This window comes from Spodoptera frugiperda, chromosome 16 (genome assembly GCF_023101765.2).
Source record: "Spodoptera frugiperda isolate SF20-4 chromosome 16, AGI-APGP_CSIRO_Sfru_2.0, whole genome shotgun sequence".
NCBI classification, from domain to species: Eukaryota; Metazoa; Arthropoda; class Insecta; order Lepidoptera; family Noctuidae; genus Spodoptera; species Spodoptera frugiperda.
This window is the reverse complement of record NC_064227.1, coordinates 866,652-892,776: the sequence shown is the minus strand read 5'-3', so window position 1 is coordinate 892,776 and position 26,125 is coordinate 866,652. Positions and strand designations below refer to the sequence as shown.

Genomic DNA, 26,125 nt, shown 5'->3' with positions numbered 1-26,125 from the left:
AGCCAGTTGCCCAGCCACCGCGCCAATTGTACAGTTATTATAAAACTGATTGATATAAAGTTGGTTTGCTTCTCTAAGGCATCCGCAGTTATACTCCCCACTTTTCATTCAGCGTACACTCACGTGCTTCTACTTTTACAAAAGTAATTCGAAATACCAGAGAGAACTCAAAAACGAATCCCCTATCCGAGTCGGGCATACAATGCTCCGCTAGACAAATAACATACACGCTAGTCGAAAAAGAACAATTTGACGTAGGTGTATCTTAAATTCCATGCATTTGTGGTGACGCTCTGACAAGTGACAGATGACAAAAGTCGCACATAGACTATCGACGAGCAAAATCAACGGATGACGGCAAGCAAGTACCTATCCTGCATAGCACAACCTTACTGGTTAAGTTTACATGAATGGGGTGGTTTTTAGTCAGTAATGATTGTTCGTGGATGATTCTCACACGCCAAAAAAGACACTGTATGGAGAACAAGCGACATTGAATTATAGACTCTGTTACCATTAAAAAAGGTTGTTTTTCTGTAGATAACATTCTATTCGACCAGCGTGTACGTCATCTGTCTATCGGAGTGCCTATTACGAGTTTGGTTTACGTTACCGCGATCGAAACGGTGTCGCGTTTCCCCCTCTGAATAGTTGGCTATGAAAAGTTGATCAGTACCCTTAGTATGAGTTTGCTTTACGTTACGCTATGAATGTCGGCAATGAACCAACCAATCAGAGCGCCGAACACGATCAAGTTTCGTTTTCGTTCAACGTAAAGCAAATTCGTACTAAGGGTACTGAGCGCCAAACTTTATAAACGTATCTATCGTTTTAACGTAAGCCAAACTAGTAATAGGCACTCTGTTTAGAGGGACTAACAATATCACCCAACTCCCTACTCCCTTCGAATATCAACAAAAGTTTGAAACTGCGGAACTTCTATTGCAATATTCTGTCCCATCGTAGAATCACCATCATTGTCGTCAAGAAGTAGAGGGTCGGTCTCCGCCTCAGTAGGTAGCACCCCCTTATTGCTGGAGATGGGGGGAGGGGGTTCCCAATTGAGGGTGTTGTGTATATTATTCTGTATTATCTTTTCCTTGTTTAGTTTCCTCTGGGCTTTGATCTCTGCTCGTGTCATGTTGAGGTGTTTGAGCTGGTAGTGCACCTTGACGTACGGCTGCGTCTTGAAGAGTAGGCCGCACTCCTTGCAGGGATACATCTCGTTGGAATGACTCTTCTTGTGGCGGTTTAGCACTTGCTTGTTCTGTGAAAGGGAGATTTCTGTAAGTGCATTTGTTTGAATATGAAGGGTTTATGTTGGAGACGAATTTATATTTTTATGAAGTTAGCATATTAATTAGGAAACTTTGTTTTGTTACGTATAGAGAACAGAAGACATAGATACTTTTACTGGACAGATAGGGGACGTCATTACAAAAGAAATGTTATTGAATCTATTGAATAAATTCCAATTAACACGTTAACCGCCACGTCGGACACTGGAGACCGACGCTTAGCGGAAGATTTGCTTTTAACAGTTTTCTTTCGGCAGTTAATGCTTATAGTACATATAAAACAAATACAATACATTAACCCTATTGTACATTAATGTTTTTCTTCGATTCAACTTACATAGGTAACATCAAAATCAAATCAGCAAACAACCAAATACATCACACGTCATACTCTTACCAACTCACCACAACCGCAGAACTCCACCGAAGACTTCATGAAAGCCAGCTAACGAATTCCAGGACCGCGACCACGGAAACCTCCACGGCCCTGGAATTCGATGGGAGGCTTCCATGATCCGTGATGCAGGATCTTCAGACTTCCGAATCTCCCAATGATGTAGACTACCGACATATTCTTGACTTCTAGACTTGTATTGGCACAGATTATTCTTGAACTTGTCTTCAATGACTAAATACATGGTATACTATACAGCAGGGGTGGCCAACCGGTCGATCGCGACCATTAGTCCAGTCGATCGTGGCAAGGCAAAAAATATAAATAAATAGTCCATATTGCGCAACGTAATGACTAACTACTACACTAAGTGGTTTCGTTAGTAAACAGTAGATCTTATGTCTAATCAAGTTGGCCACCCCTGCTATACAGTTTAATGAGCACATAAAAATAAAATAGACTTACTGCAAAGGCTTTGTCGCAATGATCACACTGATGCACTCTCGGCGGTGGCTGGGACTCGTGGAACCTGGCTTTGTGGCTGCGGAGTAACGAGGGGCTTCTGAAGATCCGGCCACAGGGGCAGGCATGTCCTCCCCGGATCTCGGCTGGCATGTGAGACCACATTATGTGGGCTCGAACCTCCCCCTTCGTCAGGTAGAGACGTTGGCAATGGTCGCATTGATATCTGGGCAGGAATTGGTGTTTTAGAGCCAGTAATAGACGAAAGTTTAAGAGGAAGTGCTTTTTTATCGGATAGGGGAACAAACGAATAGAACCAATGGACATTATTTATAACATCAGAGGAGTTGCAAGTGCAATGTCAACCTTTTAAAAAGAAGAAGACTCTTTTCTTGTGTATAGTTTGAAAGTCGTATCGGTTCAGAAATACCGAGGGTGACAGTTCATTTTACAATTTGATTGTATGAGGTAGAAAGTTTCGGGCACGTTACCTAGTTTCGAGCTACATTGGTTTCTATCTACGAGCTGACCATTCGGAGCGCCGAAGTGGCTGGCTCTGGCTATTGATTACTCATTTCACATAGAGTAAACTCATACTAAGGGTACCAACCACTTATGTTATTTCTATCTATGACTGGTCATAGACCTCTGATGTGGCTGGCACTAGATTTTGTGTGTAATAATAATTACTTGTGAAAGCAATACTTACTTCTTAGTTCTGTCTGCATGCATGCGTTGTATGTGTCGCTTGAGCATCGCCCGCGTCACGCACACCCGCTCGCAATGAGGACACGTCTCCTCCGCCACGCTGTGAAATAATACATATTTTGACGACAGCCTTTCAACTTTATGGTGTTGTTATAAAGCTGAAAATGTATTGAAGCTTTGTACATTATGAATTTGTTGTATATCCCACCCAACTAAGTGAGTCAGTTTAAGGGGTCGTGTGACGACTCCGCCACCTCGCCGTCGAACGTATAGCGAACGTATACACAGCATCGCGGCGCAGCGGCGGCGCGGTGGCGGCGTCGTGTGCGCAGCATTAAGGAAATAAGTTTACAGTTTCACACTGTATATCCATTGAAATGTTCTTTGAGCTTACACCGACTTTCTCCAGTTATGAATTCCTTAAAATACTGGTGTACTATGTACGTCGGATATCCAGACGCAATAATACTTTACCAGCCGCTGGCATTAAACCCCAGACTCCTAACCGCAATTTAAAACAAGCAATCTCTAAGAAAAAATATAAAACAGATATTCCAAAGACTCACCCTTCATATTTCTCATTGTGTTCCTTCAAATAGTGTTCACCGAGCGTGCTCCTGTTCTTACACTTCACGAAACATATTCGACAGTAAGAGTTATGGTCGTGCGTCAATAGATGGCGTTTTAAGCTCGATTTAGTTTTGTAGTCGCGCGAACAGATGGTGCACGTAGCGGGCAACTTCACCGTCTTCGCTTTTACTTCCTCGTTGTGCGTCCTATATTGATTGCAATAGACATTATTCTTCTGTCGACTCATCATTAACTGGACTTTAGTATCACAAGGGTATAGGACACGCTGTATCAACTATTTTGCTGTGTACTATGTCAGTGCACACTTCTCGCCAATCTTGTCATTACACACGATTTTCTTTGATCTTTCTGGGTGTGAATATGTTCTACAACGCACCAACTTCTCGCCATATTATGCATAATTTTGAAATCGTAATTTAAACCCGGACATGAAACTCGAGTTCTTAACAGAGACCACGCGACCAGGGAACCAATTTCCCGACAAGATAAAATTTGAAAGATCCAGGAGGACTTTTGAAATTTTATTGTTTTTTATAATATGCTCACATTTCATGGCATTTCATTTAATAAAAAGATATTATAGATCCTTCGTAAGTCTTCGCAAATACTCCAAGAAAACTCTGCTGAAACAGGAAAAGAAAGGATTAATGGCATCAAAGAAAATGCAATATATTAATATTATGTTTAACATTCATCAATCATAATAAAATTACAGTTTACTTACCTTAAAAAACAATTTAAAACCACAGGAATACTTTCACTCAACTCTACGTCATCGAAAAAGTTAGTAATTAAATCAGTTTTAAACAAAGACCGCATTCGCCCCCATTCGGAGTTTTTTACCCAGTAAACGTAACCTACTTAATATGTTTTTTTTTTCAAAGTTCATTCGTGATCATGGCGCTTGCAACATTGCCGAAATATCGGAAACTCATAGACACAAATAAACATGGTAAATATCCCGTTCAAGTTGTAATGATAGTGTATACTATTTAAAACTTAAAATTCAAAAATCCTCGCAAATCTAAATCAAATCAAAAACCTCTGTGTGTAGAATGTGGTTCAAGTTCTAATGATAGTGTTAGTGACCATGTCAGTTTAAAAACTAACCTACTATACTATTTAAAACTTAAAATTCAAAAGCCCTCGCAAATCTACCATTACAAAGCAAAAAAAATGCTTAAAAACCTGTGTGTAGAATGTGTAGAAAATGGCCGCCATAGTAGAAGGAAATTAGCGCCATCTATGACAGAATTTTATCGTTTAGAAATGTCAAAGTCGTTACGTTGCACCACTGGATTCACTGAAACAGAAAAACTAAAATTGTATGCATCAAATAGTAAAAAAATAAAATATTATCGTTTACCAAATTACAAAGTTAATGTTAATATTTTACTTACCTTAAAAAACAAATTAATCACTAACCCACAAAAATACGACACAAGAATTTCTCTTGTCACCGAAATATAGTGTGAATTTAAACCGAATAAACGATTTCCCGCAGTAGAACGATATACTCTCAGTAGTACAATCGATATTATACCTAGGACAAACAAGACTATAAAAATTTCTTATGTTTTTTGCAATTTTCTTATTATGAAACAGATTAGACGGGTGACGGTAAGCGATCAGCTCTGCCCATTGACACCCGCAACACCAGAGGAGTCACAGGTGTGTTGCCGCCTTTGAAAAAGGAGTATGCTCTTTTCTTGAAGGCCGTATCGGATAGTATGATGATAATAAATAATATATTAACGGTAATGACGCGTATGTGTTTATACTAAACTTGTTAAAACCATCAACATAAGTCAGTAGCTAAGAAAATATTATAGACCTAAAAAATAGGCAAGCCTCCAAGTCAATTTTATACAAAATGTCCGTTTACAGATCTATTTTAAACAAAATGTCCGTTTGAAGTCGTCTTTGAATTTCCTTTTTACAATTAAGCTATGAGTATCTTATCCTAATAAAAGAAAAATATAAGTCGATTGTACTACCAAGACAAAATTGAAATCAAAATCCGCGGTATCCCGAAAATTATGAAAATTGAAATTCATTCGTAATTCAAAACGAAAATAACGTACGGTAGCAAAATTCGCGGCATTAATGACAGCGATAGCAACGCCATCTAAACATTACTATTTTAGAACTGTCAACGTTTCAAACGAACGTACTTACACCCGAGTTGGGCAAAGTCTCCAACTCCACTGAATTCACTGAAACAGAAGAAAAAAGATATCAGTATAGATATAATATAATGTAGCCACCTTATAAAAGAATAAGTGAAAAATACTAAATTTTTTAACTTGAAATAAGGTACTCACTCATCATCCAAACTGCGTTCAAATTCACTCGCGACAGTAAAGTTTAAAATAAAAAACAAACATACCGGCCGAATTGAGAACCTCCTCCTTTTGGGAAGTCGGTTAAAAACGAATTATTAATATTTTTCGGTTTACCCGCGTTACTGTTTAACGAGAAATTCGATTAGTTTCAACTAATAACAGAGCGACAGTCGCGGCGTCGTGGATTGCGGAATACTGCTCATAAATATGAGCCCCGAGCATAGCTTGAAACTAGTCGAAGCCCTCGTCAAACATTTACATGAGTAAGCCGAAAATCTTAATAATTAATTTGCGCGTCGCGGTAGTCCAAAAAAGGACAAAAATCACGAATGTTTCGAACGACGAAGGTTTCGCGTTTCAGATGTTTCGTTCATGCTGTGTCTTCATTGTTCGGCAAACTTCAGAGAGTGGTGCTTCTAATTTCTTGTTCTTCCTTTCGTCTCATAATCTCTTCTGTTGTGGGTGCGTTTACAAACACACCCTAAGGTCCCAGGCCAATTTGTGGATCAAAGAGTCAACACCATATTGTATTAATTGAAACAAACCACTTACTCACGTGAACTATTCGTGAACAGCTCTACTACTTTCAAGTGAGACCGGGTCTCATATACATGTGCCGCGCTACTCGTTGCTAATCGAATATTTCACGTGAATAAGCTGTATATTTCAATTAAATAGTACAGTCAGACAAGTTAATAACTATGCAGGTTAGAAAATAAATATTGGTTAACCATTGGTTGACTATTGACCCGAACGGTTGGACAAAATATGGCTTCATTAAAAAACATAAAATTTACTATACCAATAGATAGTCTCTGTACTGAATCAATATTAATTTTCTCAACAAATAACTTGGCTAACTGTAGATCTCCCCCACATGTATCATACAACAACCAGATATAGTATAAATAAAAAAGTCGTGGTACATAAGAAGATTGTAAATTCATCAGATCATTAGAGGCCTTAGTCTGCTCTTACAATAGTTGTATTCAAACATAACATTGATTTCAATATATCATTCAAAATTCAGATTGCAAAATCAAATATACAAATCTTATTAGGTATTTATAATCATGAAATCAATGTATGTTATAAAATTTACAACTTAATAGCAGACTAAGGCCCCATTATAATAGGCAATCATAATTATTAGTTCACACCCTGGAACGATTAAAGAAACGTATGACAAATTAGATTAGATATTTTACTGTCTTGTATATTTATTTACCCTTTGGTAAAGGTTTTGCAAGGTAACGAGATTTGTAGGGTAGGTAAAAATAAATTATTGTTATATTTTTAAAGGGTGTCCTATTTGACCGATGAATATGATGCGACAAATTTTTATTCCACATGATTCGGTTCATTTCTATTCTTGTCACAGTTTTAGTATCGCGTGTGGTTGCCCGCCTTTAAAACAAGAATGCTTTGTGCAATATTGCTACAAATTTACTCATAGGACTCAACTGGAGACCTACTACAATATTCCGCAACGAAATTTCGTTACAAAATGGTAATTCTGTGACAAATACTTTAGTTTTTTATGAGAGACGGATCATCTGATCAACTGGCAATAAGCAATTGACACCGTCCTTGGGCACTGAAAACGCCAGAGGCGTTGCCGGTATTTTGGGGATTAGCAATTTAAAGATTGGGGATTCCAGGATTGGGGAGATTGCGGAAGGGGGTAATTGGGCCTCCGGTAACCTCACTCACACGACAAAACCACACTTCGGTTGTTTCAAGTCGGTTTTCTGTGAGGCCGTGGTATTACTCCGGCCCATTTGAATCGAAGTATGGCTCACCCACACTTAAAATTGTATGCCCATGGACACCCGCAACACCAGAGGAGTAGTTAGCAAGTTTAGCAAGTTGCAACATTTGCCGGTCTATTGGGAATTCTGGGAATGGGAGATTTGGGAAAGAGGAAGGATTGGGCCTCCGGTAAACCTCACACACACAACGAAATACAAGGCAAACATCGTATCTTGTATCACGTTAGTTTTATGTGAGGCCGTGGTATTTCTCCGGTCGAGCCGGCCCTTTTATGTCTAACTATGGCTCTCCCACGGGCACTAAAGTAACGAAATGTGGTTACGGAGAGTTGTAGGAGGTCTCCAGAGTTACAACATGTGCTATTGATTTGATCCTGAATGCAGCGTATGCAGATCCCGTCGTGTCATATTCGTGGCTCACATAGGACATCCCATAAAAATAAACAATAACGGCCGAAATTAATAACCGACAACAATCCGAAATCTATCAACCTTTCACAGAAGCTCCAATGTAACACATTTTGTAACACAACTAATTTCTTTATTAATCTTTATTTTATAAGTAGGGCCTTTTTATGGAATAGGTGACAAACGAACAAACGAGTCACCTGATAGTAAGCGATCAGCGCCGCCCATGGACACGACACCAGAGGAATCACAGGTGCGTTGCCGGCCTTTTTTTTCATAAAAGAAAATTGTCAGCCCCATTATAGGATTCAAAACACCACTAATGTAAAAGATTTCGAACTGATATCGGTAATCAACTTCGGCCGTGTGGCAGAAACTCCCAACCTGATGTGAGACCGGTACCAGCCGCGCTCGTGGAAGACCCGGAGACAGACGGCGCACTCCAGCCGATGTGGCTTCGTGTGGTACTGCTCCACGTGCCTCTTCAGGTATTGGGGCCGCCTGCAATAATCAGATGTCAATTTTAAACCAAAATGCACCATGTACAGGCTGTTCAGTGAAAATGACAGACAATTTAAAAAAAGCATTACTTTCAAAAATACATTTGATTAACTAAAATAATCTTTCTGTCTAATCTAGATTTTTGAAGGTATAGTCTGGTTGAAGTCTAGGATACATCATCTTTTAATTTTTTGTAACTTTTTATGGTGATTGCAGTTCAAAATGTCCAGGTTTATCAGGGAGGTCCAGGCTGATTAAGTTGACTCTTATGGTAGGTAGGAGCAAAATGCTATAAAAACAATACTAACTTGAATCCCCTGCCGCACCGATCACACTCGAAGGTCTGTCCGATGTGATCGTTCATCACGTGGCAGGCTGCCGTGTCCTTGTCCTTGAACCGCGTCCGGCAGAGCAGGCACCGGTACCGCCGGTAATGCCGCAGCCGGTGCCGGTACAGCATGTCCGCCGTCTTCAGCCGGGAGTGGCAGATCACACATTCGTGTTCGCCTGATTCCTAGGAGAATATTTTAAGATGATCAGAAAGCTACCTTCATTGTTAGATAAACCGCAAATATGTTTGGTGAAAACGGCCACAAGGTACTATTCCACAAGAGATGTGCTATGTAGATATGCTATGAAGATGTAATAGCTAAGCTGTGAAAATACGTGACCGTTTCCATTGGTACTAAGCTGTGCGAGGAAAATGCACAGCTCGAGTATGCGATGTATCAATAGTAGGGAAGCCATCTATAAAAGCTATGGATGTGTGCATATCCACATTACACACATCCATAGCACGCATTTTTCCATATAAAAAACATAGCTTAGCTGGGTTTGTTTCCACTATTTCTACCAGCTATGTTTACCCTTGAATATGATAAGTGGAAGCCAAACGCATCCACACAACGTAGCATAGCACATCTCTGTTGGAAAACCCTATGCCATAAAGGAACAGCTACTTACCGGAGAATGCACCTTCATATGATCATCATAAGCCTGCTTCAGTACGAAGCCGACAGCACAGTTCTCGCAGACATGACGCATGTGCTGACGAGACTTCAGCGTCTCCAGGTACTCCTGGTGACGCTCCTCATCATCAATGGTCACTATCTCTATGTTCTTCGTGATCTCGTAGGAGTACATCAGGGGGGTTTCCACTGTGGAAGAGGAGGCTCGTGAATCTACCTGGGGCCTTAGTCTGCTATTACAATTGTGTCAGAATGGTCGATCATTGAGCAGTGCGAGAGGGACGGAGCTATACAACCTATATAGCTGCGTCCCTCTTGCACTGCTCTAATAGCAGACTAAGGCCCCTGGACTTATGTGTCTAGTTCTGCTGGAGAGATCTAACCACAGTGTTGTTGGTAATAAGGCTCTCTATTGTTTAGCAATAGAGTCGGTTATTGGTCTAATAGCATAACTTTTGAACATAACCCTACGGTATACCATAACTTACTACTTATACGTAATTCTGTCTTTACATATAGTTATGGAAAAGAAATTATATCATTATGTTACTCACTCTTCGGTTGTATATTGTCAGGCGGCTTCTCATTTTGTCCAGCGTCATCCTGAAACAAAACAATTTAAAACTAAAACAACGATAGTCTGTTAAATTGGTATTGAAATATCTATATACAATCGACTCTCGTTTTTTCTAAACTCGAAGTTTTTAAAATACGAGGGCGAGGGGCTCTTAAAATATTTTGAATTACTGATTGACATGTCAAATGGTCCCATTTAAGTGGCCTCAAAATTCTAGTACTGCCTACATTCTGAGATCTGCGTTCTTGCCTCTGATAATTCTGAGATCTATCTATCCCTATCTCTCTGCAACTCCGAATGGTCAAGTGTTTGACGCCCCGATAAGTTCCAATTAATGAGTCATTTTGATTAGGTAGAATTGTTTTTTTACCATGTGCATAAAAATATATTGATTTAGTTCGATATATAGAGATTTTCTAGGGACCTCGTAATAATTTCGATATAATTCGAAAGATTCGAGAGGTTCGAATTATCGAAAGATTTGATTTCATTAATTCAATCCGTCTTAATTAACTTAATTATATTATTATTAAATTAATTAACAGGTGTGGACTGTATAAAAAACTAAAACCTTCCTATTTATAACAAACGGGGTTCACACCTGTTCCCTTGTTCCATATGTAGCGCAGTGATCCCCTTAAATCCATACTCTTTTGATCCACCTTCCCCCTGTACCACCCCTCAGCCTACTCTCCTTTCACCCACCCCCTCCCCCTGTTACACCCCTATTCTCCATTCATACATCCATTGCACCCGCTTCCCCTGTAACACTTCTACCATCATCCCACGTATTTCTCACCCTGTATCAAGCTCTAAATTTGGTCCTGGCTATCTTGTTATAAAAATCAACAATAAATTGTAAAGGACCTCTATTCCCGAACTGCAACACACTGCCACCTAGATAGAAAAAAAATAGTAAAAAGAAACTCACCGATTTGTTTTCTTCTTTGATGGAGCAGCCATCTTCCTGCTTGACTGTCTTGTCTAACCTCTTCTTGAGAGGCAGCTTCGATGTCCCATCTTCATTTTCCTTTTCTGGAAACATCGATAGCTATATTCCCACGCATAATCGTACGTACAGGATATTTTATTGCCAGGCCAAGCGTTTTCTCTTGTATCGCCACGCGCATTTCTTTTCTATGCCTTTCTTTCGGCACAAAATACTAAAACTCGTCATCGTTACAGTTCGCGGCGAAAACCCAATTAATCTAAACGACATTCTGTTAAATTAACTTAGAAGAAATGGTGGTAAAAAACTGCACAAAAGTTGCGTGCACTCTCGGCAAGAAATGAAACTCGAATGGATGCAGGGCCGCCCCTGCACTTGTTTTATACCCGACGCCGAGGGCTGGGTACCGCAGCATCCCGCGCAGGTCTGTTAGGTCCCAAATATAAGTACTATATTACTAGAACACCCGCATTTCGATCAATACAGGGCGGAAATAAGCTCTGCGCAGATTGGAGACAAAGGATGCACGCATAGTGGGAGGGGCCAATATATCTGCAGTATTGAGGTTACGTAATAGGCATGGAAGGTTCCAGAACTAAGCGCTGTGATACTTATATTTTAGTACTAGTATAAAAGTTGGGTTTAGTAATAATAATTCCTGTTATTAAGCACAGTATCGGGAAAGATGACATCCAAAAGTCCACTGCGAAAATGGGGCTTCTTTATTAGGGGGTGCAATTTGTATCATGTCATATATATACTTAAGTACTACAGAGATAAGAATAAGCGGTTTGCACTAATGCACACAATTCGCAGGTAACTAATTTGGGGATTGTTGAACGTAACTTGCAACTAAACTAAAAAAATAATACATTAATTCTCTATATCCTTCCATGATATCCACAAAACGACCCACACATTCCATTATACTATTTGAATGTCCCACAACTAAGTATCACTATAAAATGAACGTATAAAAAGAAAACACTACGTCAGTACCCAGCTGATAACAAAAAGTAACTGCCCCAGTCAGTTAGGGAGACATTTTTCAATGGCAAAGAAGTCTTGGCTAAGTGCCAAGATGCACCCCTTCGTTCGCGCTACCGACGGGGCTGAGAAAAATGGCAGTGAATATAGCAACGGCAGCACGTCTGAGGAATCCCCTCGGTAATCGAATGTATGAGTGCAACAGGCGATGGTAGGGTGTTGGGAGCGTAGTTCGAACTCCAGTAACTATGTATGTTTAGATACATACAGGTCTAACTAGCTATAGGGCATTATTTATTTATTTATTTTCAGCCATGATCGTCCCACTGCAGGGCAAAGGCCTCCCTACACTCCTTCCACTCGTCCCTATGCAGAGCTTTCTGTGGCCAATCCTTTTCATTTTCCTATAGGGCATTGGATTTTAAAATTCTTATTTAGTAAGTTTTTGGTAAATTGTATCTACACTAGTATGCATGTGTCTATTGGCTAAACGAATATCAGGCGCAATTTTTCTAAAAATATAACGGAATTCTAACCAATGTTAGTCAGATTTGGAGAACAGTTAATAAATACTACACAATGCCCTGAAGGCCCGTTAAATGTCAACCGATCAATAGGAACACTGCAGCGTTGCGCGCAGGTGCAAAATATAATAAGTTCCTACCACCTACACCCACCCCCTGCCCCCATAACTTCCCGTGGGAGAGGTGCATGCTTTAAGTAATTTAATGATTTAATGGTGACCATTTTAGGAACCTTAATGTTTTTTTTAATGACCTATCCATAGACACCCATCACGAATATGTAAGCTGAAAAAAATTTTTTTTTGAATCAGTTACATGTATGGGGTAACCCTTTAATTTTTAAATTTATTAATTTTTATTCAAAATTCTAATAGCGGTTACCGAAATACACCATCTTACAGAGTTTCAACTATGTAGGCCCAACAGTTTCGGAAATAAATGGCTGTGACATACGGACGGACGGACGGACGGACAGACAGACATGATGAATCTATAAGGGTTCCGTTTTTTGCCATTTGGCTACGGAACCCTAAAAAGTAAAAGAAGTTAACGGCGTCATTATCCTCAACCAAAAGTTAACAATTCTGCCGATTGAAACACAACATTTGCTTTCAATAAATTAAGCTGTGACCAATCCAATCAAAATAAGGATGATAATAAGCTACCACAATAACGCGGGAGAATAATGATTTGTTAAATAAATGTTAAAGTTTTTTGAAAAAACACCCAGAAACTGAAGTTTCTTTTCTGCCTTTGTTTTAGACGTACTGGGAATCTTTCCTGATGTCCTGAAAATGAGAGAACTGAGAGGGCGCGTGGATTTGCACATAAACCTATAAGACATATTCCCTTGATTAGTCACATCACAGATAACCGCTATGCTATAACCGAAGTCAGTTTATGACCATTTTAATCTTATAATCTTAATTATATTTGTTATGCAAACACTATTTTACATTTATTTTAGAAAATCTTGGGTTACTTAAAGTAAAAACTCAAGATTTTCCTGGTAAATATCAAGGCATCCTATTTTGCTAACCGCGCCATATGCACGGTCGATTGGGGGATGAGGTATGACAATCTCCCTACGGCCTTCCCCGTCTGAGCTCCCACTACATACACGTATGTTGGGGTTGGAGTTTGGAAGTTTCAATAAGAACTCAATTAAGTCATCACTAATTAATTCATTACAATAGTGGGCCTATTACATGGGACTTAGACAAAAATTGTGAAAAGTGGGTGTACATTACGTGCTGTAATGTGCATCTCTGCCTACTCCATCGGGGATAAAAGGCGTGACGTTACGTTACGTTAAAATAACGTAATGAATTAATTAACGTCGTTAATTAATTCATTATAAATATATGATATTATAGATAATATGTACTTTTGTTATTTAAAAAAAATAGTAATCTGCTAAAACAGGTAGGTGTGCTAAACATTAAACAAAGGTGTTTGATGTTTTGGGTTATTTCACTCATACAAAAACAAAACCAACCAACCAATCAAATGCACCAGCTATTTTTGTTACGATTCTTGTGTAATAAATAGATACATCGGGTGCTTTACAAGCTTCCACGTTATTACTAAGAGTAATAAAAATCTCCTATTATTTAATACGCTAAACGGTTAACGAATTAAACTTGAGACCTTTGATCTTATAACAACGTTTTATTTTTCTTTTAATTAAATATCACATGTCCAAGTTAATTAATCAAGTCATTAATAAATCAATACATTTGGCATAGCTTAAAACATCCCTAGGGCTCCTTCGCATCATGTAAGTACGTAACTAGATCCATACTAGACGTAATTAATTAGTCTGAGAATTAATTAAAACGCGAGACGCCATGCGTAAATAGCACCGCGCATGTTCATTAGTACGCCTCACCCCGCACAGGTGTGTGGCCGCGAGTGGCAGTAAACGGAACATGTACCGTTAAGCGATTTCCGAACGAATACAATTCTTTCATTCGAGTTTTCTGTTTTTGACATTGACAGTTGAAAAATTGTTTGGCCGCAAACGTCACAACAATACGCGAAACGCGAAAAGTAAACAGTTTATTAGTGTTTTTAAATATTTAATTGTGTAAATAGGTTAAGAAACAAGGTAATTATAAGGTTTAGTGAGCTTCGTAAGACCCACGCCCATCGCTTGAGTTTTTACTGTGATGGAAACAGAACGAGCGCTCTCTCCTTACAATACAGTTATTTGTTAGCTTCGAGTTTAACTTAATAAGTAATAATTTACTTACAATGGTTTAAATTGTGCTCAAACTGAAACAAAACATCTTAGAAAGCAGTAATTGTAACTTAATTGCCGCAACGCGGAGGTTATGAAGTCGATCTAAGTACGTATGAAACACGATGATCTTATAAACACAAACTAGTATCATAACTACTGGAAGGTTTCATCGATTTTACCTACAGTCATGTCAGACCTATCTTGATAAAGCTTTAGAACAGCTGAACCAAGGAAAACACTCCATATTTATAAGACTAGCAATAAACTTGTGTCTCCTCTGTTGCTTGTGTCCATTAGCGACGTTGATAGCTTTAAAGAGATCCGTCAACACGTTTGATCCCTAAATCCATCTAAAATAAATATAAACCATGTTTTATTGTTCCAGATTCGATGGAATTAGTTTAAAACAATATGGCACTCTCCTATTTCTTTATAAGATCATCTCTCCTAGAAGAGGAGGATGACGATTGTGAACGGGCCCGCAAACGTCGCAAGTTAAGGGAAAAGTTTAACCCAGCTAAAATATCTGAAAAGGAGTTTTTATACAAATATAGAGTAACCCGGGAACTGTATGAAGTGTTATGCGATGAATTAACACCATTATTGAAGCCAAAGAAAAGCTGCACAGGTCTGGACCCTAAGTTAAAGGTAAATACATAATTATCATGCATTTGTCTGTCTGTTTGCATTTGGTTATTATCATACATTTGGTGATTTGTCTAACTATTTACCGGACAATCTCATAAAAGAAAAAAGTTTTTGAAAGATATCTTCAATGTATTAAATATTTACAGTCATTATTAGTAGTTGCCATTGTCATAGGCCATAATACTAGACACAGTCTCATTACTAAAAATTGACACTATTCTTTTTTATCTAAAACGTTATAATATTTGTCAGTCTCTTAATAAATAAATAGTCTTAATTTTTTTTTTTGAAACCATATTGGGAATAGAAAATGTGACATCTTTCTCAGCAGTTGCCCTTATGATGACTAGATCAATAAGGTAGTTGTTAGATTAATGCTCGACAAATATATACAGAATACTTAAACTTGCTACTCTATTTTCAGATCCTAGCAGCATTAAACTACTACGCCTGGGGCCATTTACGTGGAGTTAACAATAGACGCTGCAGGATGTTGCTCTCTAAGCAGTCCAGGACTCGCTGTACAGGAGAAGTGACACGGGCTCTGAATGATCCCAGCATTATAGAGAAATTCATACAATTCCCAGAGACTCAGGAGGACAGAGAAATGAATAAACAGAAGTGAGTATTTTGTAATTTATACATTCTAACTATATCACTACATAACTAGTATAAAACAAAGTCGCTTTTTGTCCCTATATCCTTTTCCGTTCGTCTTTGTATGCTTAAATCTTTAAAAAGTACGCAATGGATTTTGATGCGTTTGTTTAATAGATACAGTGAGTGGTGTCGCTAGTAATATTATAGATGTGAAAGTTTGTTTGTTTGTATGTCTGTCCGTCAATCACATTGAAATTACTGAACGGATTTTTTGAAATTTGGTATACAGACAGGGTATAAGCTGACTTGGGTGATAGGATACTTTTTATCCCACGTCAGAAGATAGTTGTACATATAAATGAGTTAAACCTACATAATTTTTTTTTTTTTACAGATATTACGAGAAGTTCGGGTTCCCGAATGTGTTGGGCTGTGTAGACAGTACCCACGTGCTTGTCCTGAAGCCTCCCACAGAGGACCACGTCTTGTACCTGAACAACAACAGCCATACGGTGTTTTCGCAAATTGTAAGTAACTTTCCTTTACAATAATAAACGAGCCTCTATTAGGGACTGCGTCTGTATTACCGGGTCAACAAGTAACTGATACTCTATCTATTTCTCTGTATTTCAATCCAATCCGAGGCCTTAGTACGAGTTTGTTTTACGTTTAACGAGAGCGCGTTTGGCACTCTGATTGGTTGGTTCATTCGCGCCGGCCAATTAGAGCGCCGAACGCGCTCTCGTTTCGATTACTTTAAATGTAAAACAAACTTATACTAAGGGTACCGTTCAGTATAGACCGTAAGCCAGCGACAGGTTTTCAGGACCAATTTCCTCTCAGTTTATCATTTGTAAAATACTTCAGAGTGCTGTATTATGAAGCATTATGAACGTTCGATGCGGCGCGTACAGTGGGTTGGGCAGTGGCAGTCGCCCATAAATGTAAAAAAATAACGGTTCAATAGTAATTTCTTTCCAACATAATATTTTTGCACTATTATATTGTCATAATATTATGCTAATTTTAAATTAGATGAGTTTTTAATCGAGAAGAACCGACTATTTAAACGTTATTCATATTTTTTCTCACATGTTTGGCTTCTTTTCTTTCCCACTGCTTAACCCACCGCAAGCACCGCAGCTGACGTCCACAAGGCTTCATAATACGACTCTCAAGCACTATACCTACAAGCTATCAGTTGAGCTAGAGTTACTGACAAAAAAACCGGCCAAGTGCGAGTCGGACTCGCCCATGAAGGGTTCCGTAACAGCAAGTAGGTGACATAATATAAAAGTTGTAAAATAACTTGGTTTTACATAGTGTTTGTATGAACGACAAAGTTATATTTGCGGTTTTTGAAAATGTTTTATTTCTTAAAAACTAATAATGATATCTCGTTCAAACCAATTTTCGTTGTTAGTTTCCATTAAAATCTACAGCATATATTTTTTTCAGTTTTCTCACTCTCTTATTTTAAAAGTTAGAGGGGGGGACACTCATTTTTCCACTTTGGAAGCGTCTAACTTTCAAACGATTGATTTTGACGAAAAGTGGTTTTAGGAACCTTAATGTCTTTTTTAAAGACCTATCCATAGACACCAATCACGGATATGTTAGCTGAAAAAAAAATTTTTTTTAATCAGTTCCATGTATGGAGTGCCCCCTTTAATTTTTAAATTTATTAATTTTTATTCAAAATTCGAATAGCGGTTATCGAAATACATCATCCTACAAAGTTTCAACTATGTAGGCCCAACAGTTTCGGAAATAAATGGCTGTGACATACGGACGGACGGACGGACGGACGGACAGACGGACAGACAGACAGACAGACATGACGAATCTACGGAACCCTAAAAAATTGGTACCTGGCTTCCAGTTCAGTAGGTTTTGCGTCAAAGAGTAACAAACTTTATTATAACTTTCGTGAGACATAATTAATTATTATGTTATCGGCTTACTCACGTAACATTCCGTGACACACGACGCGGCGATTGTCGCGGAATGCTGCTCATTAATATGAGCCTCTAACATGGCTTGAAACTAAGCCGAGTTCCTCGGTTACGTGAGTAAGCTGATAACAAAATAATTTATTTAGTAACAAACTTACACTAAACTAGAAAAGTTAGACTACATGTTTAGTACAATTCGATTCAATGGTTCTATTCCTGTCTGGTAAAACTGCTAAACTTGAGACAGTTGCCACATAATTGTAGTAATTGGATGATGTGTTTTCTATACCAATGTTTTTTTTTTTTTTAAATAAAATGTTCCATCAGTAGTCACTCCGATTCTCGAATGCGAAGTTTCGTTTAATTTTCGGCCGTAGGTTTTATTGATTTACTACCTAATGAAATTACATCTTCATTTCATTCGTTAATTTTTGTTCACGAAAGTTCGCAAAAAATTGAATTGTAGTACGAGTTTTGCGAAGTTTCGGACGAAACTTCGTTTTTCTTTGAATTAGAGTTGGTCCCCTAGACTTTGTAAATAACGCGGTGTTACCGTTTTAACTTACTTTGGGAGAGCAAAAATCATTTTAAGTTGAATGTACATAATTTTTCAGGTTTGCGACGCTGATTGCAACATCCTAAGTGTCGACTCGTCTCACGGTGGAGCGTCCAGTAAACAGATTATATGGAGCTCGCACCCCCTTGCTCATCACATGCAGAATCTTGATGATACTGCTTACATTCTAGGTGAGTATATTGTTATTAGCAGACTACAATTGTTTATGATATAAGCCGGTAAACGAGCAGACAGATCACCTGATGGTAAGCAATCGCCGCGACGGTAAACACCCATGATGTTACAAGTGCATTGTCGGCCTTTTGGGGGTTAGGAACTTAAGGGTGGTTGGAGAATCGGGGATTTGGACGATTGGGAAGGGTGGTAATTGTGCCTCCGGTAAGCTCACTCACACAACGCAAGTGTTGTTCCACGTCGGTTTTTTGCGAGGTGGTATCACTACGGTCGAGCTGGCCCTTTCGTGCCGAATCATGGCTCTCCCACACTTAAAACATCAAAGGACCTTATAAATGATCAAATATCAAGCTATTCTACAACTTCACGACGTTTATCCTCTATGGGGTAGGCAGAGCTGCTCATATCATGCTAGTTTCGAATCACAGAGGGCAGGAGTGGGTTGCGGGACGTCACTGCGTCTGCGTAAGCCACTTACGGTGAAGAGTACCTTTGTGGCTCGAAACTAGTAGAGCTTTTCTCAGTATATTTACGTAAGTAACCTGTTTTTGATAATAATAAATCGAATTGTGTTTTCAGGAGACGCAAGCTATGCCCAACAAGACTACCTAATGACACCGATAAAAGATCCCCCAAAATTGACACCAGAATTCAGATACAACGTCATCCACAAAGCAGCACACTCCACAGCCACGCAAACGATACGGGAACTGAAATCTAGATGGCGGTGTCTCCTGGCTAACAAACCCCGATACTTTTTTGACATGATGGGGAAAATCTTTACAGCGTGTTGCGTTTTACATAATATTTGTAACATGGCGGGGTTGAAAGCTCCTGAGTTAACTTTAAAGGACGTTCGAGCTGAGAGAAGGAAATACAAATATGCAACTCATTGTGATTATGAGGACAGCTACACAGGTGTAGAAGCTAGGAATCAGTTGGTCGAGTACTTTGAGACGGTGCGGTTTGTGCAGAATAATAATAGAACAAAGTCTCGCAGTCGGAGGACGTATTAATTGTGTTTTACGGTTGAAGTTGCTCGAGTTGGTTTGCTAAAAGTTACGCGAGGTAGCCATAAAACATTGTTTTATATGTCCCACGAGTAATCTATTTAAAACTTTGTTTAGGTTTATGATTATGTTTTTATAAGGGTGCTTTTCCACCAGAAATGTGCTATGTAGCTATGCTACGAAGATGCGCGCCTCAAAGTTGCTGTGCGAGGACGATGCGCAGCTCGAGTACGCGATGTATCGAAGCACAAATCCATAGTACTTATCTTTCCATATAAAAAACATAGCTTAGCTAAGTCCGTTTCCACCAGTGCTAAGCTATGTGTACCAATGAATATGATAGGTGAAAGCCAAACGCATCCACAGCAACGTAGCATAGCACATCTCTGGTGGAAAAGCACCATAGGCTTGGTTATGTACAATAAGATTAGTTTGTGCAATAAGGAGTTTGATGTATTACATATATGTATAATGGATAATATGTACTTTATGTAAGTGTAATAAATGCGAAAATATAGTATTACGGATGAAAGTTACCTGTTTGTCTTTTATTTAATTTAATAATACATATTAGGTGGTTTTATCTCATTAAAAACTGACTACTCTGCATCATTATATAAATAAAAAACCATATAAAGATTGCAATAGAACTCATTTTATTAATGATAAAAATATTATCAATAGATAAACTTAACAAATACTTCATAAAATTGACTTATATTACTGATTACTGCCTAGCATCTGTTTCATAACAGCTAGCATCTCTTGCATAGTTTGTCTTATCTCGGCCAACTCAGCCGTGCCTTGTTGTAAATTCACCCTTATTACTGACAACTCAGAGTTTCTTTTTTGATCATTCTTTATTCTTTCTTCTTCGAGTTTTATGAACTGTTTTGTGTAGGGATCCATGCATGCTTTCAATCTTAAGCCGCCTCGAAAGCCTTCTGTGGAAGAAAAACAACGTGTAAGTACTATAGCAGCTTTTTGTTATATTGATTTTCACTATTTCAAGTCAAGAATATTGGATTTTTAGCCGTATATCATTAGGGGATAAAAAAGCATTTTGTTTGTAATAACTATCGTCAAAAAAGCTCGACAAGTTTCAAGCTAGACCAGGTCTCATATTTCTCGGAGCTACATGTGTAGAGACGTCACGCGATCTCTAGTGTGGTTAGAAATCAGTAGAACTTTTCTCAAACAATTCAGATAACAAGAGTAAGCTGTACCTAAATTACAAACAATTAAACTGGCAACTGATTGGTCATCTTTGATAAATAATTAAGTACAAAGACTTTTTTATTGGTAATTAAATAAAGTAATGACACCAAGTTAATAAATCTGTGGTTATTATTATATGAACTTTCTTTTTCCCCACTCGGACAAGAAAGATTGATTTTGATTTGCGACTAACTTAAAAAAAAAATGAATGAATACTTTGGTTTACCTCCAGGAAGTGCCGCCTGTGGCGAAGGGGGATCCGAAAGAGAAGGGGAAGATGGCGGATCAGGTCTTCTAGCTTCCTTAGAATTCTCAGGAGGTCGCGAGACCCCTGACTGGGACGGAATCGTAGGAGGAGGGTCATCCTCAGCAGTTTCAAATTTTATCCTCTCGGCAACACTAGGAGGGTCTTTCTTGCCATCTGATTTTGGAGTATCTGTCACTCTCGGTTCGACTACTTTGGGAGAATCAGTTTTCCTGCAACTATGAGGCTCTTTTTTATCTTCTTTCTTTTTCTTCGTGCGAGGTCTCCAAGGGGTGTACTTCTTTTTCGGTTCCGGTGGTCCGGCTGGTTCCTCCGGCTCCGGTTCTTTTGGTTTCGGCTCATTTTCTGCTCTAATCGCATCTCGCTTCTGAGCTAAAGACTCGGCTATAAAATCTTGTGGCTTTACTTTTGGTTTTGGTTCTGCTTTTGGCTGTGAAAGTAGGAGATAATTTATTTGTAGAGTGTGCAATTGACATACGGTGAAGGAAAACATTGTGAGGAAACCTAGGCTTATAATTTTCATATGAACTAATCGACAACCATGCATTTAGAGATTGATTAATGTAGAGCGAATGTGGCATGCTAGGATCATATTATCTGGCCTTCCATTGTCTCTGCCTGCAATGGGTGATGATGATATTGAAGAACTAACCTCACTTCGATCAGCTTTCTTAGGCCAGGCGGGTAGTTGGTAGTCTGTGACCATCGGCGGAGGCGGTATGGCTTCACCCAGGATGGTGAGGATCTTCTTATCTTGCTGCGTCAGCTGTAGAGACGGGGGAGTACCAGTTGCTGCTGCAGCAAAATGGACGGCTGCCGTCTTCCTTGCCACGTACTTTCTGTCTGTCCACACCTGGAAATAGATTAGGAATCGTCATCAAAAACTATGTCTATTGGACACATGGGTATAGGCTTCCCCCTTTATGGAAATAAGAAGGGGGTTTGCGATAATCCTCACACTTGGCAGGCGGCTTCAGTTATCATGTATGTTGCCAAAAATAGTAGAATACTTGTATAACTTTGTTGTATGCATGATTTTAAGTATATCACTTTTTTCACTATGATTTTGTGGTCAAAGAAGTGAGTTACATAATTTAACTATACATTAAGATAAGAAAAATAGATCAGGTTTATACCTGATCAATCCATTTCTAAAAAAAATGCTTACATGATGACTGTACAACCATGAGACTCACAATTTCATATCTTATCCACGCGCTACGTGTAGATTATTTGAAAATAAACAATGTCATGCTTGTTTTACAAAATTAGCGAACGAATCTTGATCATAAACAACAAACATTGGCATACTCAAAAGAGGGTCTTTCAGTATGCCTTTCTTCTAGGTTTATTTATCTTTAACAACAGTATTTTTGTGGGGGAATTGATGAACGGAGAGACAATATCTGAAGCAATCTCCATTTATCTCTTCTGAAAATGAAATAGTTATGACAAATTCTCGTGTTTAATTCGCCTGAACATGTAAATACAAAGATAGATACTGGATAAGATAATAATGCTAACTCACAATGAAATAGCTCGATTTTACCAAACTCTTTTGAATTTTAAGCTACCCCTAAGGTAAGATAGGTGACGCAAAACGGTGTTTTGTTTTATAAACCTTGCAGTACGAGTAATAGTTATAACAATATAATACAGAGGTTTTGGGATAAGAAATAATACAGATTCTTTAATATACGTTGTAGCACTGTGAATGCCTAGTGGATATGTGACAGCAGCATTTTTTCAATAAAACAAGCTGCTGTCCAATGACAGAAGGGGCAAACGAGCAGGCGCTTTATGAGAGGGACTACAAGTTTTGCTGCCCTTTCACTCCGGAAGGTTGGAGTCGAGCCGGCTCATTTATACTGCCCCACCTAATTTTCATTCCCATGCATTCAACGGTGGATTCTTTGCCTGTCTACAAATTATTGTTCTGAGCGTGGAGTCCGACGAAAGGCTCTAGACTAAGCCCTACCATTTTTCACTTTTAAAGAAAGACAAAAAGACTCACCCTCTGCCACTGCTGTGTAGTCTTAGTACATCCACTGATGGTGTTAAGTTTCTCCGCAATGTCTTCCCAAAGTTGGTATGCCTTCGCCCTCCCAGTGGGCCCTCTCAACAGACAGTTCGCAAGATCAGTGTGCTCACTCAGAAAATCAAGGAAAACCTTCATCTGTTTCCTCGAAGGGGCATTAGGTTGTCGGCTCCCTAAAAACAAAAATTATATTTATTGGTTGGTCACCCTCGAATAATTCAAAAAGTATAACTTTCGTATACTTACAGCATGCGGTTTTATGTTGTATTTTCTGTATTTTTTTTTTTGTTTATATAATAACTTGTTGAACTGACACAATGCCGGAATAAGGGGAAGAAAATATTATCGTAGTAAAATTGTTAGTAATTTTGGTAATTTAAAAAATGCATTCACCATAGTCTCTTATGTATACCTATTCTAATTTATGAATATATAAATACATACAAATAAAAAAGGGTATAGTTATTATAAAAAAGGGCCCTATGGGAATATTATTGACATATTTATATTTAGTTCTCTCCGGTATAGTAGTCCCATGAGACACATGCATATTAGTGACATAATATATTTCATTTCATTATATTAAGGTAATTAGTAGAGGAACAACGGAATTCTGTAGGGCACAAAACCTAAATCACAGTTGAATATTTAATTAATAATTAATTGATTTGTTTTGAGCAGATAACACAAGTAAAAATGAAATATTACCTCATCTAAACAGTCAATGTATATTCTATTCTATTTCCATCTATTGCCACTCGGTTTCATTGTCACACTACAGTTAAAGGATAGGACGGATTACTTACTCATAGGTAATATTTTCGATTGCTTCAGTGTAAGATTAACTTCATAAATATACAAAGTTATTATACTTTCTCTGTAGCCAATTAAAAAGAAAATGATTATTTCTAAACTACTAAGTAACTACTCCACATTATGATAATATGCTACATTATTATGTTATACAAAACTTAATTATCTAATTTTCACTTATAAATAAGTGCTAATTCAATAATTAAATGTCACGGTTTACCAATCGCTGAATACTACTTGAACAAAGGTTCCTTTTGATTTTACGTAACTTTTGGCCAATACCCTTAGTATGAGTTCGCTTTACGTTCAACGAAAACGAAACGAAATCGCGTTCGGTGCTCAGATTGGTTGGATAAGAAGAAGATAATCAAAGTGCCGAACACGCTCTTAAATCGTTTTCGTTCGTACGTACGTAAAGCAAACTCGTACTAAGGGTACTGTTTTACCACTATTCTTCTGTTAGCTTGATTGACAAAATTTGAAATTATTTACAAGTAAATCTAGAAGACATTTTCAGATGCCAGTCAAACAGGCACCATGTTAATAGGTATCTATAGGGGCAGTGGCCTTATTGCCGTTAGGCCCTAAGGGCAATTCTTTGGCTTCCTAAGGCTTAGGGTATTAATTTGAATGTGTAACTGAATACCTATTTCTGCTGTGCCCAACAGGGTCTTAAAAGGGTTGAGTGTTAAGCTGTAATATCCGTAGAATACACCATAAAATCCAACAAAGAATTGAACAATTGATACAAGTTTCCAGAACAATGCCCCAAGAGGATTAGTAAATGAGACTTAAAGTTGTATATACTCACTCCGGAGTTCCTCATTTGCATCTCCATCCTCCAGCCTGGTCTCGTTCTCCGAAGTCTCCCCCTCTCTGGAATCTTGAGATTCATCTTCTAATGGCTCCGGTTTTATCCATAGCTCTTCTGGTCGTACTGAAATTAATTATATTAAGGGTGTGAATGATATTGTTATAGATAGTATTCTCGCTTATCATGTTAACCATTACGTCGGACACTGGTGACCGAGGTTTAGTTTTGTTTTCTTTCGGCAGTTAATGCTTTAAGTTTTATTGGTTGTCGATAAGAAAAATAGTGAAACTGAGATGTAGTTTATCTTATGATAAGTTCTGTCAGTAAGTTCACCTGCGTTACTGGGTAACTATGAGTCTGTCTTGCAAAATGTTGCGCACAATGCAAAAATATGACCAGTGGTGTTTGCATACAAAAATATTGTGGCAGTTGTCTTCACAAACTCCGGATAAGTTTCAATTGTTTATATTTATGAATAAGAGAATATCTTACTGTATGGCACAACTAATGTGACATCCCTTCAGACAGGGGACATAATTATCATTAAAATATTCAGAAAAACACTCACTGACTGATATTATCTGTCAGTGGGTTGTTTTAGGAGCAGATTTTCAGGAGTTAGAGTATACAATTAGGGGCATTTCTTACATTAGTAATGAAATTAACTTATTATAAACAATTATAATTAAAAGTTGTTTTAGTTCTATGAAATATGCAAATGACTTACAGTTGCAGTTGTCCTGTTTCTGACTGTCTTCTTTACTCGTGCCCTCCTCCTCCATTGGTTCCGGCTTCACGGAAATTTCAACCAAAGGCAGCGACATTTCCATCGCTGACCGTGCTAACCTACTTTTCTCACCACAAAAACTAAATAAAAAATGATTGCATTAACAAATCAATCACGATGTTTTTTATTTCCCATTTTCTTGATGTAACTTGGCCGTAACCATGTTTATTGCACACAAAATCATTGTTTTAACGTCTATTCACTTCATTGTAAATTAAACTTTGCTGTAATTAATTATTTTCAGTCAATAGTTGTTGGTCGAAGCGAATATCTACCGGCTGCGGACGCGGTTGACCGACGATACAGTTATGCGGTATTCAGGTCTTTCCACGGCTTTGTAACAAATAATCCACTTTGTATACACAATTAAGTGTTTCGTTATCGAACGTAGGAAAGATATGACGCTTAATTGTCTATTTATCAAGTCCTTTTTCGCATTTTTTACAAATCGATCTAGCCACAATCACAATCAGCCATTTACTTGTCAAAACCAGTTA

The 26,125-nt window shown here is 38.3% G+C and overlaps 2 protein-coding genes across 5 annotated transcripts; one reads left to right on the top strand and one right to left on the bottom strand.

Annotated features, from left to right (window-relative positions):
- Positions 1-546: 546 nt before the first annotated feature.
- LOC118280620 (zinc finger protein 878) lies at positions 547-26,125 on the bottom strand. The gene is made up of 11 exons (XM_050699195.1): positions 25,569-26,125; positions 24,839-24,964; positions 10,956-11,059; positions 10,002-10,050; positions 9,443-9,636; positions 8,788-8,993; positions 8,363-8,479; positions 3,429-3,638; positions 2,864-2,962; positions 2,158-2,380; positions 547-1,267 (listed from the first exon to the last, which is right to left on the bottom strand). Exons 1-11 carry the CDS (start codon positions 25,669-25,671, stop codon positions 896-898), a joined length of 1,803 nt encoding a protein of 600 aa, XP_050555152.1. The 5' UTR covers positions 25,672-26,125; the 3' UTR covers positions 547-895.
- LOC118280622 (putative nuclease HARBI1) lies at positions 14,407-20,220 on the top strand. Of its 4 annotated transcripts, none has more exons than XM_050699199.1 (6): positions 14,407-14,536; positions 15,115-15,377; positions 15,802-15,998; positions 16,372-16,504; positions 18,547-18,679; positions 19,263-20,206. In XM_050699199.1, the coding sequence occupies exons 2-6, from the start codon at positions 15,141-15,143 to the stop codon at positions 19,697-19,699; spliced, it is 1,137 nt and encodes a 378-aa protein (XP_050555156.1). In that variant the 5' UTR covers positions 14,407-14,536; positions 15,115-15,140; the 3' UTR covers positions 19,700-20,206. The 4 variants fall into 4 exon arrangements, with proteins under 4 accessions (XP_050555156.1, XP_050555154.1, XP_050555153.1 ...); XM_050699197.1 differs by having other exon boundaries at positions 14,414-14,835; positions 19,263-20,220; XM_050699196.1 differs by having other exon boundaries at positions 14,414-14,594.